This window comes from Haliaeetus albicilla, chromosome 11 (genome assembly GCF_947461875.1).
Source record: "Haliaeetus albicilla chromosome 11, bHalAlb1.1, whole genome shotgun sequence".
Classification (NCBI taxonomy): Eukaryota; Metazoa; Chordata; class Aves; order Accipitriformes; family Accipitridae; genus Haliaeetus; species Haliaeetus albicilla.
Genome location: NC_091493.1, coordinates 1,203,837 through 1,224,234, shown reverse-complemented (window position 1 = coordinate 1,224,234; position 20,398 = coordinate 1,203,837). Strand labels below are relative to the sequence as shown.

General features: G+C 36.4%; 2 protein-coding genes across 5 annotated transcripts in view; one reads left to right on the top strand and one right to left on the bottom strand.

Moving 5' to 3' along the window:
- CTNNA3 (catenin alpha 3) overlaps window positions 1–20,398 on the top strand; it is a 531,540-nt gene that overhangs the window by 139,397 nt on the left and 371,745 nt on the right. The gene's annotated exons all lie outside the window — the stretch shown is intronic.
- LRRTM3 (leucine rich repeat transmembrane neuronal 3) overlaps window positions 5,750–20,398 on the bottom strand; it is a 90,002-nt gene continuing 75,353 nt past the window's right edge. For both annotated transcript variants that reach the window (XM_009925748.2, XM_069795732.1), the window contains one exon: window positions 5,750–7,402. In XM_009925748.2, coding sequence (XP_009924050.2) covers window positions 7,193–7,402 — 210 coding nt within the window. In that variant the 3' untranslated portion in view covers window positions 5,750–7,192. The remainder of the gene's footprint in view (window positions 7,403–20,398) is intronic.

Sequence of the window (20,398 nt, the reverse complement as noted above, 5' to 3'; positions counted from 1 at the left end):
TAATCATATGTATTCAAGGCTTTAGGGAGCAAAGAGATAAAAAAACCCCAAACCAAAAACCAGCACCACCTTGTGTAGTGGTAGAATGAAAAAAAAAAAGGTTGATTTTTATGAGCATGTTATAGTATTAGCATATTTATGAGTTTATATTTGCAAGATCTAGTGGCGAAGTAAAAGGCACTTAGTAGGACAAACTTCAGTGTGTGCTCAGTAGGCAGCAAACCTGTTCAGCTCTGGAGATGGATACCTGAAAGGCATTTAACACTGGTTTTTTTTTCCCCTCCAGTAACTCAGCCTGAATTTTTTTTTTTTTTTTTTTTTTTTTTTATTTCTGGCATTCTCAATTGTGACAGTTAGAACTTGGAGAAAGAGGCAAGTTGCAGAAGTGTAAGGAGGAGAAATATGAACTGTCTAGATAATGCTAAAGCAGAAGACAAGAAAAAAAAATCTTGATGAATCTTATTTGCATATTCAGATATACTATTGTTAGCTGTATTTTTTCCTTTTCTGAAAATGAGAATAAGGCTTGTGGATAGTGGAAGTGTATACTAATTGTGTGAGTTTACAGGTTCTTTAAAAATAAAGTTACCAACAGCAAGATGTAAAAGGGAGGTGCATCATTATTACTAGAAAAATAAATCAGTTTCGTTACTTCTTTTGAAAGAATAAATGACAACAGAATGTATTCAATATGAATGGTTCAGGTATTGGCTTTCCATGCCTCATTTATGACATTCTCTTGTATAAAACTACTGAAATTATTGAAGTGCAGAGTGCTGGAGGGACACATCGTTTTCTTTTAATGAGTGTTCTCATCCCTAGTTGATGAGTTTTTGTTCTCGAAGCAGCACAGAATTAGTCTAGAAAATGTTTGAATTATTTGACTTTGAAATACGTTTCATTGGTGCAATCACTTGATGATTAGATTGTAGATATAGCTGTTGCTGAATTGCATCCACCTTAAAAGGTCTGTTTCTTACGGAATACGAAGTGGAGGGTACTCTCTCTGAAAGCTGGAAAAACCATATTCTTATATAACTGAATATTTTAAATTCCTTTAGTGTTTATTATAATAACATCCATCCTGTTTACGTCAGTTGACCTAAGGCAATTAATAAGGCAATCATCAAATGTTAATGTTAATCCAAAGAAATTCCATACTATTGCCACATTAATTAATGCTCACTTGTATATTATTATCGTTACATGTATCATGTCTATAGTGGTGACACTTTGAAGTGTCCACTATTATGAATGTATTAGAGCTTTAATGTAACAGGACTGGGTATAATGAATTCCATGTTGCAGGCTCATTTGCTGTTACACAGCAGGTGCTCCTTTGTAGTTAACCATCTAAAGAGACAGTTTTAAGAATGAGTTATTTACATACAAAATTGATGTTGATAAAGTAGAATATAAGCTCCATGCCATGTGGGATTTTCACAGTTGTACACACTGCACTTCGGCTTACATAAAAATTCTTGGCAAGGTTCTAGTGGCAAAATGTTAATTCCTTAGGTGTTCATTAAAATAACATTAATCATGAACTCTGATGATGTTCACGTTGATTTATTCTGAAACTTTATAATTAAAATTAATCAGATTCTATAATTAGGTAGAGCAGGAAAATGGAATTTGGCCTTGTTACTTTATAATAGAACTATTAATTCACTTAAATGTTAGATTTTTTTTTTTAGGAATTTAATGAACATCTGCTTTTAAATATGGATCATACAGTCAAACTTGTATCTAATAAGAGCTTCATGTGTGCCTTTCTATGTTGAAAAGTGTTTTGCAGTACTTTGTGAGAAACAGGATTATTTTTTGTTTACCACTGTGATGGACTTGAGAAAGCTGAAAAAATATTTAGCTTTCTTGTTAGCCGAATCTTGATTTTAAGACACCACCACCACCCCCCCAAGGGAAATCTGATAATTAAATCTACAGGGTTTCAGGTAATGTCTGTACTTTAGATGACTGGATGGATGTTATTCAAGCTACCTGGAAGTTGTCAGCCTGTCATTATTAATTACGTGATAATCATATTTCTGTGTCAAAAATGGAAGTGGAAAGTGTTATTATTACACTACTCTATCATTCATTTCTACTAGAACAAAGAAAAGAGGCAGCTTTTCTTGTCAAAGTAAATTTACTTTCTGCAGGATTTGTGAATGTTACAAATTTATATGGCTTCAGAGAAGCCATGTACACATTCAAAGAGGGCCTATTAAGACACCACATTTGGCTCCATAAGTCCCTGACCTACAAATTGTTATGAACTATAGGGGCATTCTGGGGAAATACTGCTGTGTGCTTGCCCCATTCTTTAGTTCTTCTTTGGGTTTCATCTTTCAGCTGCTGTTGGAGACAGGTTATCAAGCCTTAGATGTACCTTTGATCTGACCAAGTAAAACCATTATTATATAGATTTACAGGTATTTATGCCTTTACAGTTAAGATTTGCCTTCCGGAAGCCCAAGCCCCTGAGACCCATGCAAAAGTCTGGAGCAAAAAGGTATTTCCCTTAAGAGAGGAGGATCAGGTTAGGGAACATGAGTTGAACTGTTCTTTCTCACCTGTTCAGCAGACTATTTCTACTACACCAACTGGGAACTAAATACAGCTGCTTGCGTTTGACACTATACATGATTATGTAATTTGCTTACATTAACCATATTTGTTTACCTACATTGCTAATACAGCAATTTCCAGAATTTATTACAGTTCCATCGATACTGGAATCCTGGCTTTTTTTTTTCTACTCATTGGTGTTGCTCTTTGTCCTGGTTTCAGCTGGGATAGAGTTAATTGTCTTCCTAGTAGCTGGTACAGTCCTATGTTTTTGAGTTGGGCAGGAGAAGAATGTTGATAACTCTGATGTATTCAGTTGTTGCTAAGTAGTGTTTAGTCTAAAGTCAAGGATTTTTCAGCTTCTGATGCCCAGCCAGCAAGAATGCTGGAGGGGCACAAGAAGTTGGGATGGGACACAGCCAGGGCAGCTGACCCAAAGTGGCCAATGGTGTATTCCATACCATGGGACATCACATCTAGTATAGAAACTGGGGGGAGTGGGGTCAGGGGGATCGCCGCGTGGCGACTAACTGGGCATCGATCAGGGGGTGGTGAGCAATTGCACTGCGCATCATTTGTACATTCCAATCCTTTCATTATTGCTGTTGTCATTTTATTAGTGTTATCATTATCATTATTAGTTTCTTCCTTTCTGTTCTATTAATCTGTTCTTATCTCAACCCATGAGTTTTACTTCTTTTCCTGATTTTCTCCCCCATCCCACTGTGTGGGGGGGCAGTGAGTGAGTGGCTGCGTGGTGCTTAGTTGCTGACTGGGGTTAAACCACGACACTCTTGCAGTTTTGCTTTGGTTTTTTTACCATTAAAGTTATGGGTTTTGCACAGTTTGTTTTCTTGTCCAATCTGAGATTGGAAATAACAGTAAGAGATAAAAAATGCCTTGAGAGAGGAGGAGAAATTGAGCAGCTGTCAGTAAAGCAAGCTAGTACACAACTAAGGCTGGTACATTTTCTGTTTGTTGTATGTTGCCAAAAGAAGTCTGATATTTCCCACATATCTCTGAAAACTGTGTATACATTTTTTTTTGTTAGTAGTAGCTCTCGGATCCCTTGCAAATAGTTTGTACAATGCCTTATACTGCAAATTTTGATCATTTTTGAATTGAAACAGTCATTTGCTTTCTTGTATAGATGTTATTTTAGTGTTTGTTATTTTTTTATATACTTTCATGAGACCTGTGCAGTAGTTTCTCAGATTAATCATTAATCTTCCTATATAACTTCTTCGTTAGATAGGACCTGCATTCAGATACTTGTGCTCAATTTCCTAATCGCTGTTTCAGCCCTGTAAATAGCTGTACAAGCACGATCCGCTGATGGATGGTGTGAATTGTTGCTTGTAGCTAGATTTATTTTTAAAATTGTCTGGTTTTTTTATTGATAGAGGTTATACTATCTATCAGTTTGTATTTTGCAAGCATAATGAATTCACCCAGCTTTTTCTTGATAAAATGATCTAACAGTGTATGGCGGTGTCACTTAACTGTAAGACTGATGCTTTTGGCTACCTCTGTTTCTGGTTTATGGATCTTATTGCAAAGTGAAATGATATATGAAAGTGACCCTCTGTAAATAAATATTTGAACACATAGGCTCAGCCTGCTTTTTCTTGCTAACTTGTAGCTTAGAAGACTGGGGCTTTTTTAGGTGATATGTTTTTGTTTTGTCCACAGAACAAGAGCATTTACTATTTCTGTGCACTCCGAGTCAGTACATAGCTGGCAATAATCTGTTGGAAAGCAGGTGTACACACACTAACATAGGACTTGAGGAGTGAGTCCTTGTTTGGGTTAGCTTAACCTAGATTTTTTTCATGATACTGATTTTTTAGGGAAGGTACCTACCTGCCATCTAGTTTTCTTGAAGACATCCATCCATCTTGTTGAGATTAGCACATTTCAGGTTGATGTAGTCCATTAAAAAACCGGTATCCAGTTATATGTATGGAAACGTATGTTTTAACACTTTAGATTTGGGGTGGGCATGTATTTCACTGCTGCTTTGGGCCCTGGGATGTCATATCTGTCTTTCAGAGCCCTGGAGTGGCCCATTGGCGTTACAGGGAGCCTGGCACTACAAAAGCACAGGAAGATGAATGTCATAGTATAGCAGAGCTCTGAGGTGCAGAATCGCTGCTACTTCTGTGGCCCTGCTATTCTACCATTTGTCTATTGATATGTTGGTCTGAAACTACAGGTCTTTCAGGAGAGGTCCAAGACAAGCCAGATTCATTAATGTATGCTTCGTTATTGAGGAAAAGAAACAAAAGCAGAAATGTTTGTGTGTACGTGAATATATACCCAGTTGTGCTTGTTTAACCAGATATGTAAAAAAGATTTTGTGTCGCTTGGCATAAGAAAATATTTTATCATGTTCCTTAGCCTAAATTCATTAGAGTGTCTAACATTGAAAATATTCCCATTGTACAGTTCTCCATAAATTAGAAGTACATGGAGCCTTTGAACATCTGTGCGTTTTGAGTAACTGCATCAGTGCCAGGACCACACTCACACACCATAAATATTTGAGGGCAGTGGGTCAAGGTAAAGAATAGGAAGGACAGAGTAAGAATAACTGAAATAGTCTTTTGGGAGGATGGTATTTGATCCTAACAGCTCAGGTCTTCTTATGACTGGAATGCCTAAACGTTAAACCTTAAAAACAACTTTGAAATGAAGCAGTTAACTTCTCCCTGCAGCACAAAAGTCACTTGACTCCAGAATGACACCTGCTTTTTTGGTTTCATTTTATAATTAGAAAAATGTATTTTCAAACTGTGCATAGTAAAATTCCAGCACTGTAGCAGATGATGAGAAATTCAAGAGCCCATGTAGTAAAGAAATAAGAAACGGAAGTGTGAAGGTTTAAGATGAGTCTTAAAAAGACAAGTAATGCTTTGAATAGCAAATAATTTATGCAAAATATGTTACAAAATCTAAGATGCTAAATAAATAACCAATACAATGTATTCTGTTTTGACACTTTGTTTCCACTTTAAAGATAGTGAATGCAGATTCATTTGTTAACAATATTTTGAAGCTATTTTTCATTATAATTGCTTTGTATTTTGTACAAACAGTTGAACTGTAATTTTAAATTTCAGTCTTCTGCTTTGAAGCTACACGAAAATATGGTGGGATAAACATTCAGAAAAATAGATTTGTGGTTATATAATTTCTCTTTATTATAAAAAAGTTGCTTCACCATATGAAACTTTTTTCTCCTATATTTTGGAAGGCTTGTGTTCTCTTTTATATTTCACCAAGTCGGCATGATATAATGTATTTCTAATTTCTGTAATCTTTTATGATTACAACATGAGGGTAGTATTATAAAAGTTATTCTCATACAGCATTGAGAAGTCCTGAAGATTTAAAACGGAAGAATGGGATATAAGAATGCTTCAATCCAGATATTAAATGGTAGACAAATAAGCAACGTAGTAATTGTTAAAGACTTAATACTACATTTTTTTTAGTTTTTAAAGGTTTTGGGTTTTTTTCGTTAACTTGATGTATCATAATGATAAAGGACTATTAACCTTTACCATTTGGTCTGAATTACTGTATTTTTCAGCGAAGTAGAGGTTTCTTACTTTTGAGTAAGACTTTACATTCTAGGAGTAGTATAACTCTAAGGGCTTGTTTCTGTTGCCACTTCTGTCAGCAGCCATCTTTGACAGAAGTAGGTTTTGGGCCCATTTGTCTTTAAGTAGAAATACAAATGCCTGATTTGGCAGGCTATACTTTCACAGCAGATTTTGTAAAGACAGCTGCCTATTGAAGTCTCCTGTCCGTATTGTCTTGAAGAACAGGGAGACTTTACAAAACATCATCAGTGTCGACTAACAGTTGCATACATAAACGTTGTTGTTAAAATATATCTGTTTATCATTACATTTTTCTGATTTACAAATCAGGCTGTATTTCAAGGCAACAGGTAAGTTTGAGAATTGTTAAATTTTTTTGGATTTTCATTTATAAGAAAACTTGGCTAGGTATTTCAAGAATTTCTTAGAAGTCTGAATAGTTAAACCCTCCTTTTGGTTACTACATTACTTCTGGAACCAGTAGATAAAATTCTACACATTAAACACGGTAAAAACGGTGCATATTCTGCAAAGGACAGAATTTTAGATTAAAGTTTTCTGGGCACAAAAGCAGTAACAAAATGATCCCTACAAAACAGAGTAACTTAATAACACAAGAAATAACTTTTGTTAATTTGAAACCCTAGAAACTGAAACTTGTAAAGTAAGATGTAATTAAATTATGGTACTGTACATACCAGCTGTTCTTGGTAATTGAAACTTTACAATATGAAAAATACATTACATCTGTACAGTTTATACAGGTAGGTAGGATGAGTTTTGAAAAAGATTCACTTTAAGGGTCATACTCCGAAGTCAAAAAAATACTGCACAACTTAACGAATTACAAATTGTAGACTTGAAACAATTAATCTTTGTGATTCGTTTTTAATTTGAACAGGGATCCTAGAATCCATAATGCTATGTCTTCTCACTTCTGTCCATGATACTACATAGAATTTGGTTGCAGCCTCTGCTACAGGAAAAAAAAAAGACAACAAACCCTCCCCCAGTTAAGCCAGCTGCTGACTGTGTTCCTTGATTCGTGCTGTTGTTGTTATTGTGCTCAGATCCAGATCAGTTTCTAGGTGTGTTTCCACTGTTTCTTCCTGGTTATTCGAGTCATAGGGCTTGTGAGCAAGCAGTTCATGATGTACTCCACAGTAACTTATCGTGGGCTGATCATAGGCAAGAAATGTTGACACGTTCATAGACAATGGTATCTAGGGGAAAAACAAAGATGAAAACCAGCCAGTTACCAAAAGACATCATCAAATTGTACTTGCCTGAATTTGATGTTGAAGAAACGGACTGTCTAAAAACATTGGCTAATGCCAAATATAGTGCTGCATGTAGAAAACCTCTTCCTTCTCTCTATCCCTCTACCCCCTCCAGTCCACCCAATACTACCACCTTTGATCTTGTGGCCCAGGGCTAGGTGTGTGCTTGAATGTGTTTGTGAGGATTAAGATATGACTGAATTCAAATTGTCTTTAGAATGTAATTAGCCTCTGCTAAAATCAGCCTATCAGGGAGGAGAAATAGGAGTGACTCAGTTGGGGATATATAGAGTATTTCAAATTAAATTTAAATGGCTTTTCAAGTTTAAGAGTGGTTAGTGTATCTTGCTTGAATACATCAGTGGGTGTGATACCTTTGGTCTGCTGGGAAATGCTCACAGATGACACATTTCCTATTATTTATAGCATAAGCATCTACTTGAATTTAGCAGCTTTCAGTAAATATTGGACCATGACAGATGATAGCTTCATCCACTGTTATGCTATGGTAGCTCTGAAAGCTTTGCTATTGCAGGTTTAATTCAAATGCTTTAGGCTGAAAAGTTCTTAAATTTTTTTTTACTATTTTCTTGAGGATTTTGAACACACTTCAGCATAGAATTATTTACAATACACTGTAGAATCAGAGGTGAAATTAATACAGATTTTGGATTGTATGTATTTGTACTATTAGATTTATTTTTATTTATATTAAGAGAATCAAAGGATGAAAAAGGTGACTATATTGTAATGGCTGTGTGAGTCATGTTAAAGTATTTAAAAATCAGATTTCCAGTCCATTGTAAAACTAAAGAGAACAATTTTTTTTCATGACTTTTATTGTTCTCTTGCTGTTATTTTGAAGTCTGACTGACATGTAACAAAACTAAATATGAAGATAGGTATTATTTAAAAGCATTTTAGTTTGAAATATGAAATTATAAAACCAAAACTGTTTCTCATTAGCACAACTGGTTGATGCATTTGGATGTCCCACCTGAACCTCTACGTGCTCTCAACAGCATGTTGGAAGTCCCATTATAAACACTGCTCATATGCTATCCAAAACATGGAGATGGGCTGAGAAATATTAGGAAGTCTATGACTTTTCTACCTACATATGAGATATCGATAGCTCATGAAGAGCTAAATAACATTCAGCTTAGAAGATGGATGTATGTAGCATATCATGTGATCACGCTGTCTGAATTGGAAGAATGTCAGTTTAACCTATGACAAAATTATATCTTCATAGGAAAGAATCAGAAAACCAGTGGAATGTATCTTTTTCTATCCTGACTCTTGTATTTGAAAGATTTAAGGTTAAAGACACCATACCGTATCGTAGGTGTCTGGTGATCTGTATCTCTTCACTCACAAAAATTCATGAGCTCTCTCTGCATTTTGTGTGGCCACCTTGGGTGTTTTTGTGTTGTTTTTATTCCTCATGATGAAACACTGGGTGAACACCTCAGGCTTTCTTAAAATAATGAAAAGTCTTTACCTGAGGAAGAACTCTGGCATTTTAAATACATGCAATAAGAAGAAATGCTCCACGTTTTTTCCCCTTCATAAACACTAACAAGGCTCTGACTGTACAGGGAACCATGTAGGTGTGCTGGTACTTACTTTTTCTCTGCCCACTCAGCTAATCTAGTCACATTTGCGTTGCCCTTTTTTAACAGGAGCAAAAGGTGGTGAATGGCCTTGAATCACTAATGCCTATCCACACTTCTGTGGAAACCAGACAACCAGACAAAATATTGTACAATCTGGCTTCAAATGTGCTGTTGCCCACATTTTGGTTGGAATAGTCAGTTAAGAGATACTTAGTGCCACATCTGTCAAAATAGAAGATATGGGTTGACATGCTTCATAAAAATTAAACTCTGTCTCTGTGTGTTCGGAATAAGAGCTGAGTCTTGCATACGTTTTTGAAAAAGGTTTGTTGTATGTATGTTAGACTGGGAAAAGTGTGTGTGTGTTAACGATCTTAGTACCTCGTCATATTCTCAGTAACCTTTTTTTCATTTATTTTCCATTTAATGTATCTAAATTGCTGACATTTGATTATATTCTGTTTTCAGCAACATCAGAATAGAAGGATAGCAGAAGGGAGGAAAGGAGCACTTTAACTGCTTCAGAGCTGTAGTCAGTAACAAGATGATAATGGTTATGGGCTTGTTCTAATTTCTTTCTGATGCTGACATGATGGCCTTGCAGTGAAGCAACTCTACAGGAAGTTTGTCAGTAGTGTAAGGTGGGTTAAGCAAACTATATATGCAGTTGCCATGAAATGTAGACAATTGCATACATGCATTCTTTCATGGATACACATACAGGCCTGAGTGGGAAGCCACATAGGAGGAGATCTAAGGCCTAGCTGAGATTAGAGAGACAGAACAACTTTTGGATTAATGATATTTTCCTTAGTCTGGTAAAGTTTCCATTCTGACAAAAATTACGTGTGGTTCTCCAGTGCTGTTTTCTGAAGTGATGCATAAAGTTGTGTTAGCAATTCTACATTATTCTAGGCAAATATGAACCAGGAATGATGTCACTCTTCAGTGCAGAAGAATCTGCGCTGGTTCTCTTGTAACCAGGTCATTCCTGTAGAATGTAAAATCTCTGCCTTTTAGAAAATTAGTGCTATTCAGACCTGTTATAAAATCTCCCAGATAGTTTTTTCTGACCTACTGCTTTTCTCTTGTTGCATCTGTTTTCCCTCCTTAACTGTGTCCACCTCTGTTTCCTAGAATGGTCAGGATCTGACCACCTGCCATGTTTCTTTTTAGTGTAAGTATTTGGGGAAGGAGACTTTTTGGTCACTCCAGTTCGTACCACAGGTCATTTGTAAACATCAGGTGAAGCTGCTACCAGCTGCTGCTTTATTGCTGTCTGGGTGTGCTGGATCACTTTGGGATTTTCAGGTTACAGTCCTGGAACAGAGATGTCAACCCTCATGGCATGGTAATTAAACAGGGAACATCCCTGTTTGTATTTCCTCCTTTGCATTTTTCCTTCCTGTTTTCCTTCTGATAGCAGTATTTGTCTCAGTAAAAGTTCTATCTCTATAAACCTCCTGTTCTTTGAACTTTTTTAAAAATTCAAATAAGTAATACCACAGCATTTGTAATGAGAGCTCTCATCTCTTTGACAGCAATTCTGAAGTAGAAAACACTGCATTGTTTAATTACTAGTGATGTGTGAACTTCATATTGTCTGGAGTTCAGGTTCAGATGAGCATCCAAAAAGCCTCGGCTTATCTCAGATTTACAGTTCAGAAGCCTTAAAATTGCAATTACTATTCAAGGAAGCATCTGTCCTGCAAGCTGAATTTCGTTGCATAGTATTAAATTTCTGTACACTGTGTGTGTACTGCTGTGGAAAAAGCTCCAGCAACCCTGGATCTTTTCAGTAAGAAAGTTTAAAACTCAAGACTCATTTTACATAGAAAATGTAGCTAAAAGGTTGCATTTACAAAACTGTATAGCAAACCAGAATTAAAAAAAAAAAAAAAAATTCTGTTTAGTCCCAACAAGAATTTAATCCAGTGTTTGGAATGTTGGTGTTTTCGCATTTCTGTTTTGATCCTCACTGGCAGTTGAAAAGTTACCACAGATTAAAAAGAATTTTATTTTATTTTATTCTTTTTTTACATGAGGCTGAGAATTTGGTTCTGGCTTCTCTTCAGCAATTACAGAGATCTGCAGGAAATAGGTTATTTTGTCCAGACTGTAGAAATATGTTCGCTACTAAACAGATGTGAACTGGTTGGGGAGGGGAATGCTTCTAGCTACAGATGAATATCTTGGCAGTCAGCAAAGATGGGAAAGGTTCTAGCAAAGGCATACAGTGTTTATTAAGCTTCTGGTGTTGTGTTCTTATCTGATTGCTTGACCTTGGCTTGGCTTTCATAAGAAAGAGAGTTGCATTTTTTTTCTGAATTTGTTGTATTTAGAATTAGAGGCAATATTTTCAGCCTAAGGATTTTGATATTTTGTTAAATTTAATGGACATGGGGTGTTCAAACCTCCTGGGGTGATTTCAAGACTGAGCCACAGAATCCTGGAAACTAAAGAATCCTGGAAACTAAAGGCATAAGGTCATAGCCACACATCTGGAGTGGCTTAAGAATGTAGGCATGGGAAAATATGATAGGGCAAAGGAATATTATCTGTGGAGATGGCAGAAATAAGAAGAAAAACAGAAGATCATGAACAGGAGGGGTGAAAATAAGTGAACCAGGTTGTACACTGAAATAGGAGAATAAAATGAGCTAAAGGATGGAAGCAACAGAAGTGATGGAGTTGTGATATATCATTCTGAAAATGTACAGAATATAGGAATGCCATTACAACATAGGCATGGGAATATAATATATATGGTCAAGATATGAGAGTTAAATCCATTTTGTATAGAAGTTGGTGGAATTTTGCTATTAGCTTTGCTAAAAAAAAAAAAAAAAAAAAAGGAACAAACCCTTGTAATATATACTAGGGAACCATAAAGGTTTTATTGGCATGAATCAAAATTAAATGCTGTATTCATGACCACTGTGAAGAATCATGTTATTTCAAATGAATGTCAAAACAAACCTGATACTTTACCATCCATTAGTTTGTCTTTGGGATGTATTTGCCATGTTATTTAAGTTTATTGGAGGTTAAAATTTAAATAGTACTATTTTTGAATCCTTATGCATATAAAACAGAAAAAGGCTTGGAAGGAATAAAATACCTTGGATTTATCAGATAGAGAATACATTAGAATAAATTATAATTAATGTATTTAAGAAAACTTATTTAAAATGGCTCTTTCATGAATCTTAACAACCTGATTTCAGACTTTGACTTACATTTGAAGGCAGTTCTGTCTTCCTTTGGGAACTCCCTGAATTCCTAGTTTCTCTTCTGTTTTGTATACCTGTGAACCTCACTACTGAAGGTTGTTCTCAGCAAAGCATCACTGAACACATTTAATTCATATTTACTAGCCAATATTGCCGGGATATCTTTGATTCTTCTCTAAATACCCCTGTTTCCCACAAGCTTTCTTAAAGCACAATTTGGCAAGTATTTGCAACTGTTTTTGCTAATAACTCTGTTTTCTCAGCACCCTCTCAACTTCCCAACTTTCCTACTTCAAACTTCATTATGCTGTTCTCTTTAGCATGGTCAGGCACATTTACCTGTTTTCCTCTGTCACCCTCTGTCCTATTTTCCCATATTTCTCATTTGCATGTTTCCTATCTTGTCCCCTGCTTTTCTCTTCCATTTCTCTAAGTCTTCACAAAATGCCTGGTGACTTCTTTGCTCTCCAGTGACTCCATCCCTCTGCCAGCTCACTGGTTCTGTCCTCTGGCCTACCCCAAGCTCATTCCACTGAAATGCATCTTATCCTGCCCTCTCTGAGAGCTGTCTCTTGAAGCCAGAACTACCTTGCATAATGGAGGCTATAGGCACACTTTCTGAGTCTTTCCTGTCTGCCTCTTTGCCATGCAGTCCTCCATAGGTGCACTTTTGTTTTCAGATGCAACATCGCAGGGTATTGTAATGCCTATCCCAGATTTTACCACAGACCTTTCAGAACATTTTACCCTGTTTTCTATGTTCTGGTTTTCTCTCAAGAGGAACTGATTTTCCCCAAATTCTTTTCCATTGCTCTCTAACACTGTTATTGCCTTAATAGGGCTATATTAACTTGGTTGTTTCTTTTTCTTCTGTTGCCATAAGATGCAGAGAAAATGCTATGTAAGAGAGCAATCCAAAAAGTCTTGTTCCAGTCCGGCTGGAATATAGCAGTTCTGTGAATTTTTGGACTTGTGTTGGAAACTACTTCTTGTGCTGAATGGAGAAAAATGGTTGAATATACACCCTGGCACAGTGTAGTAGCCTTGCAGATACTCTGCGCCTTAGTGGTTCTTGTTTTCTTCCAATAACCTAGGTAGGTCTTGGAATATTTCAAGTACTTCACAGGGTTCTGGTTTATTGATAAAGTTGCACAAGAACTACCTGAACACTAATTCAGGCTTCTTAACTGGCTTCTCCTTGAAGCTGAGTCCTTGTTTCTTATGGAGCCATAGAACAGGACTGTAGCAAGATTGTTCTGTACCCTTACCTACGTCTCCTGCCCCTGCACCCCCGCGTTTAAGTCCTCTCTGATTTCGGCAGGTCTTGCATGTAACAAGTGCCTTATTTTCTCTCTTAAGTAGCGTGTTCAATGGCTTTCTGTGAAAGTCCCAGAGCTGTCTGGTAGGTATAGGTATGAAAGGAAAGTACCTATCTGGTTATGATCTCATCCCATTTCTTTCATTGTCTGCTTCATCAAGCATGTATTTACCTAAAAGTGCCGTGCCATGAAGCAAGGGAGATAATTAAACTCAAGCTTCTGTTAAAGGAATAGATAAACCTGTTATAGCCAATTTGTGACAGTCATGGATTTACAGTCCAGATCTTCCTAGCTCCTCTACCAAAATGTAACACAGCCATGGGGGTAAGGTTACCAGAATTTACTTTTTGTTGATGGTGGTATTTACATACACTGTGAGGAGACCTTACTGTAAGGCAATGAGTACCTCGAATTAAATCATGGTCCCTTTAAAGTGCTGAAAATGAATGGCTGCAAAAATTGCTAGTCACTTTTAAATGTCTTAGTTTTCCTTTAAACTTCTAAATTCTTAGGTGGTTGTTCTTTAAAACTTGTGTCTGCATATTTCAACCTTTCAAAGTCCAAATTCTAAAGGCTTGGGAAAGGGCAATAAGTTGTTAGATCAGCTGGTGAGAACTTCAGCATGAAAGGTCACAAGGCATTGGTATTAACTCACCCAGCTTTACTTGTGAATGGCAGGGAGGAGTTGTGCAAGTGAAAGAGTGCAAAGGGAAGGATGTTTTCAAGCTTTTTCTGCTTCTCTCAAAATTAATTTCTACTCAGTTCAGGCTGTAATTAAAAACCTACCAAAAGTGTAAGCAGTAACAATAGCTTTCATCGAATAGCAAAATTTTTCTTCACACAAACATTAAGTTAATGCCCTCTTGGTGAAGGAGGATTGTGTTTTCTATTCAAAGGCACATCTGTCCAGATGTTGTGCATGATTTCAATATGAAAATTTATTTTCTGTTGCTCAAGAACACTTGCTTTTCTTCTGCTATAATTTTCCTTCTCTGCAGTAAATCTGGGCAATAAAGTACGATAGTGATATGTTTTGTGTGCTCTGCTTGGGTTTGGTAATTTTTCTCTTCCAGTGTGTTCATTTCTGGTTACCTAAATTGTGGTCCCACACTGTGAGAAATAATGCAACTGAACCCAAACATGTATTACTATGCATCTGGTTTGTGCTCAGTCTTCACTGCCATGTTAGACTAAACATGTGTTGTAACTACATTCTTATCAGAGAAAGACAAGAGTGAGGAAGCAAAGGACAGATGAGAGGTTTGCATCACATCTGTATTTTAAGCTTTTTAAACCATCCATTCAGTCACACTGAACGTGAGGACCAGTTGTCTTCATGGCAATATAAGAAACATATTATTTCAAAGCTCCTGTTGTAGTAGCTGCTACTTCTAGACTTGACTTGTGCTATTGACTGAATGCACTGTGTTTATATTGATACCAAAAAAGAAAAAGCTTTAGTAAGGGCATGATTAGAATTATAGTCCGTCAATAATTGTATTCTTTTCTGTTCAATGTTTAACATGAATTTTAAGTAATTTATGATGCAGGATATTCCCTGGGAGAGGAGGGTGGTGTTAAAAAGTAAAAATCACCTTTAAAAACAAGGCCAGTACTTTTGAATCTTTGTGTTTAATGTTGGGCATATAAACAGTAAGCTGATTTTTTCTGAGGGATGGGAGAGGGTACAGAAAGCATTCAACCACTGTTGGGTTCCATGAGAAAACTGTTGAAATTTTTTTTTAATTATGTCAATGTAGATTTGGTGTCCTAATTTTAAAGTAGAAAGAATTAGCAAAATTTTTTCCGCAAGTTGAATATACTAGTTTTGACAATGGCCTTTACCAGGTTTTGAAATGCTAAAGTGAATAGCTGCTAACAGCTACTACAGAATATCCCCCCCTTTTGTTTTTTTTTTAAGAAGTAGAAAATAAGGAAGGGGAGGAAGCAGAACTGAAAAGGTTTTATTTTTCATTCTGATTCAGTTCATTGGGGTTCAGACTAAATAGTGAGCTGTGGTTCCCTAGTTGCTGGGCATTTTGTCTTGCATGTTATTAATTTTCTCAAAATTTGAACAGTGACATTTGCTTAACATCTTTCCTTCCTGTAAAGAATGTGACATTCGTGAGATGAGAACAACTTGTGACTTGATTAGCTTTAATTGCTTGCTTGGTTTTGAAAGCAGTATGTATTACATTTTATGTTAGTTAGATGTTCGCTGTTGGCTATTAATGTTAAAAAATGAACAAGTTATAAATGCCTGACAAGATAAATATCTGCTCTGCCTTTTTCAAGGTTTTTTTTTGTTTTTGTGTGTGGGTTCTTTTGGTTTGGGTTGGGGTTTTTTGATTGGGTTTATTTTTTGTTTTACTTTAACAGCCTGCAGTTTTGGATTTTTAAGTTTTGGTTTTTTTAAGTAACAGTACTTCAATTTTTAATGTAGTAAATTGAATTAAGGAAGTAGGTATGAGAGTGTATGATTCTGAGTAAATAATTATCCTTTCAATTGTTGCATTGTTTGAAATATGCTTTATAATATTTAATAATGAAGTGTGTATTGCCCTAAAGTATTTCTAAAAATGTTATTACAATTAGATCTGTATCTCTTGAGCACTAACCTTTTTAGGTTTCTCATTTGTTCTTCATTTGTAGACAAAATTTGGTGTTTATCAATAGGGTCTGAAGGCGTAATTGCTGAAGTATCATTTAAAAAAGATAGCTCTGAACTTTGTGGGACTAAAAGTAAATCAACACAGATAAAGCTTTTACTTTAGCTGCTGTATAAATGATGGACTCAGTTCAAAGTATTAGATAGCAAGCATTTGTTACATATAGAAAAAGCTAGCTATTTTTGTCTTAGTAAAGTTTGTTGCAGCTTGGAGAATCTGACCATCATACTGTATCTTAGTTCTAATTAATTATTTAGCAATCAATAGATAAGATATGAAGAATTTGCATGAATAAAAAGCATATGAAAAAAGACACCCTTGAAAAGTAAATAATGTGTTTGTAGAGATGTCTCAAAGAGAATATGTTTGTACGCCACACATATGTAGGTAGATGTGTGTATATTGTACACGTACACTTGGAAGTCTTGTAGACAAGCCCTAGAAGAGGTCAGTGCAGCTGCTTCCCTTCTCCTCTGAAAGTTTTAGAATACCAAAAAGGAAACTAGACTTCATCAGTATAAGTAGAAAGAAAGGGAGCTAAATGAAAGGAACCAATGAGATTAGTCTGATTTATATTACAGATTTGTTTCATATTTAGGGGAGGTCTATCTCCCTAAAAAAAACCCCTGTTGTATCATAAAGTTGAAGAAACATATTACAGTTAAGTTTAGAAAAACTTGGCAAAGCCAAGCTTAGTTAAACATTAGAGAGCTTGTTTAGTTAAATACCCTAGGGCCTGGTCATGCAGGATGTCTTGCAGAAACTGAAGGGAAAACTTTTTGTTTTGGAGAGGTCTGTGGAGAGTAAGGTCTATGCGTGGTATTCTGTGGTATTCCTCTTAATGAGCAAAAATCGCTGAAGAGTGGCTATATCCAATATCTAAGCAGTTACTGACTGCAGTTATTTTTACAGATTTTCATTAAGTGTGATTGTTTTAGTTGAACTATCAACTTTCTGGCCCATCATAGGGCTATAAGTAGGTTTGAGGACTCTATTCCTCAAAGGTTAGATTCTCATATATACTAGATAGGCTTTTGTGGAGTGTGATTAATATGTTCTTATTTTCTTTATCCTTCTCTAATTATTTTAATGTAACAAGCAATTTTAATATCCCCTAAGTGCTATAACAGGCAATCTCATTACTTTTCATCAGGCTTGTTTACACAGAAATAAAACAGCAGCAAAATAAATAACACTGAATAAACTAGAAGTTGAAGTATTACCTACTCTGAGTATTCAGAACCATGAGTCAGACTCCAAAGAATTCATGAGCCTAGCTTAAGAAAGGGAGAGTATTTTTGTTCATATAATCTTTAGCTTCTTGTTTACTTTTGGTGTGTGAGCAGTTGGGGAATGTTATATAGCTTTTGTATCTAACTATGAAGACTAGGTTCTAACTCCAGTGAAAGCTGATGTTCTTACAGCTCCAATAGTAGGGGCTTTAGGAAATACCAGGAAACTTGATAATACTGACGATATCGATGTTTTCCTTTTTCCACTTGGCCCTTTCTTTCTCTGTTATCTCCGAAGTGTTAACCTCTTCTTTCTTACATCTCTTGTTTTATCGTTTCCCCTCTATTTCTGTCTTTAAGCGGAAGCATCCTTCTTATTAATCATATTAATCATTTGTGTAACCTCTCCATCTTCCAGTTATATTGTTGGCTGCTGTTAGTCTATTATCTCATTCCCCTTGGCTTTTCTTTGTATTCTACTGTATATCTTTGGCTGCTTTTCAGTAAGGTGCCCTAATGCTCTTTCCTTAAGTGTCATATCCCCAAATAAGCTTTCTTGACTCCGGGAAAGGAGACATGAAGGCCTGGTGGTGCTGAGACAAATTCACAGTGAAACCACCCACTGCGCTTTTACATTTTGAGCATTAGCTTTTAGCCTTTGATATTTAAACAGTTCTCCTGCTGAATGGACTGTGATTGTGGGTTTCATAGTGTCCCAAGTCTGATCCTGCCAACTGTTGCATGCAGTTGTGACTAGCCTACTAGAATGAGCTGGTGAGATACCCACGTAGTTAATCTAGTGTTTGTATAAATTGGAGTTGTATGGGCCAACAGATGCTAGGGCCAAAAAATTTACAGATCTGAAGGGAAGAGAACTTGCGCTACTGTGAGCAAGGAGGAGGCCTTATTTAATCTGCTAGTTTGTTTTTCCTCTCTCAAATTTTTTTGTGCAGAAAACTGAGTTGAAGACAAACTTGATGTATTTTGTTTGAATTCTGCATTACTGATAGCTTGAGATTAATCTGAGGTGCCAATTTAAAACCCACAAAAACCAACAACCAAAACCTGATGCTTTCAATCTTCTTCTCCTGACATTTCTGGAGAAGAGGTTTTCCAGTCACATCTGTAGCTGACACAATCCTGTCCACAGTGTTCTTGTAACTGAAAAGTAATCACACACTCCCAGCAACACACATGTGCTGGCAAAACCCTTCATGCAGATGCGATACTTAATTTTATTAGCTTAGCTTGTATTGGTCAGGATGTTCTTCAGCTGGTGCAGGAGGCCTGCTGTTAGATTGTTCTGATGAGTGTGATTGCTATTACAGCTCTCTCAACTGACTTTAGGTAATATTGAGGCATTCGATGGTCAGTGATATGTTGTGATATCAGGGATATTCCTATGTAATGAAATCTCAAGTCCCAGGAGCCTTAGAAAGTGTGTAAGAAAGGTTAAAAAAACCCCAGTAACACCCCCGCCCGCCCCGACCTCCCCTTACTCCTCTCTGATACCTCTTTGTACTGCTGCATTATTTTGTGAGGCAATGCTGATCAGTACTTGAGGTTGGCCAAAGCATACCTATATATATATGGCATGTGTGGATTCATTTAAAAGGCATATCATGAAAATGTCTCTTTGGATGTAGGAAACTACTTATGAAGAATGAGAATGTTAAGTGTGTGTTTTTTATTTCATTCTCGTGTGTTGCAATGTAAATGCCTCTTTTTACATTTTAAACAACCAGTTTGCATGAAGTGGTGTCCTCTTGTGCACAGTGTTCTCAAATTAATAAATAAAATTTAAAAATCTAACTTACATTCATAGCTTGCATCAACTTATGATATGAGTAATATTATTTCAATGACTAATCCAGACATACCTGTCAGAGATGGAAAACCTATGCTGAGACTGCTGTAATCCATTTGCTGATTTTTATGGTCCCAAAGTCCCTTGAAGTACCTGACTGAAATCCAAGTGTGCTCCACATGCTGAGTTTTGCATGTAGATCTTTAAATTACTTGGAAGACATAGACAGATTCCCTTGGGGTTCAATCATTTGTTGAACCTGAAATGGTTTGTTTATTGTAGGAAGTGTTTTGTTTTTAAAATCTATTTTGCATTGTATAATGCATCTGTTCTCATTGAAAAACTTAGTACATGCTGCACAGAATTCCAGGTATTCTTCTCCCATCCTTCCTTTCCTGTTCCCTCTCCCCACCAAGCTGAGAAAAGACTAGGTTTTGTTTCTAGTGTTGTCGTTCTGAAGTACACTTTGCTTTGCTGAAGATGCAAGAGCTGGGAGCTCCTGGCTTGGCTAGAGGTGAGTTAGTGCTATCAGTGGTAATTTGCAGCTGTGTCTTACAGTGAGTGTTACGCTGAAACTTGGGCAGTGCCAGGACACCACAGAACGGGGGTGGAGGCAGACAGGTTGAGGGGGGTTAACTTGGGTGTACACAGTCACAAATCAACAGTTAGGGAGTAGGAGTCCTTGTTCTGTGAGGTCAGTTTCTGTTGCTCAGAGAGTACAAGTGAGGAGTGAAAAGACTTGGATCATCATCACCTAGCTATTAAAAAAATAACTACAATAGGCAAAATAGCAATTCTCCATACAGTTACCATGACACTTGCATTAAATAACTAGCGTATTGCTCTTTTCTAATTGTTTGAACACAGGCATTTTCATATATCTTAAAAAAAACTTTTTAATTATGCCAAAATGTTAGTGCAGTTTTGGCAGAGGCTCTCCTGGAATGAAGTCCTCTTTCTTTGTTAGTGGTAGGAAAATCGATGTGTTCAGCCAGAGAGAAGAGACTTCCTAAAGGATATTGGGAGAAATAACTCAAAACACAGAAGAATTTAAACCAAA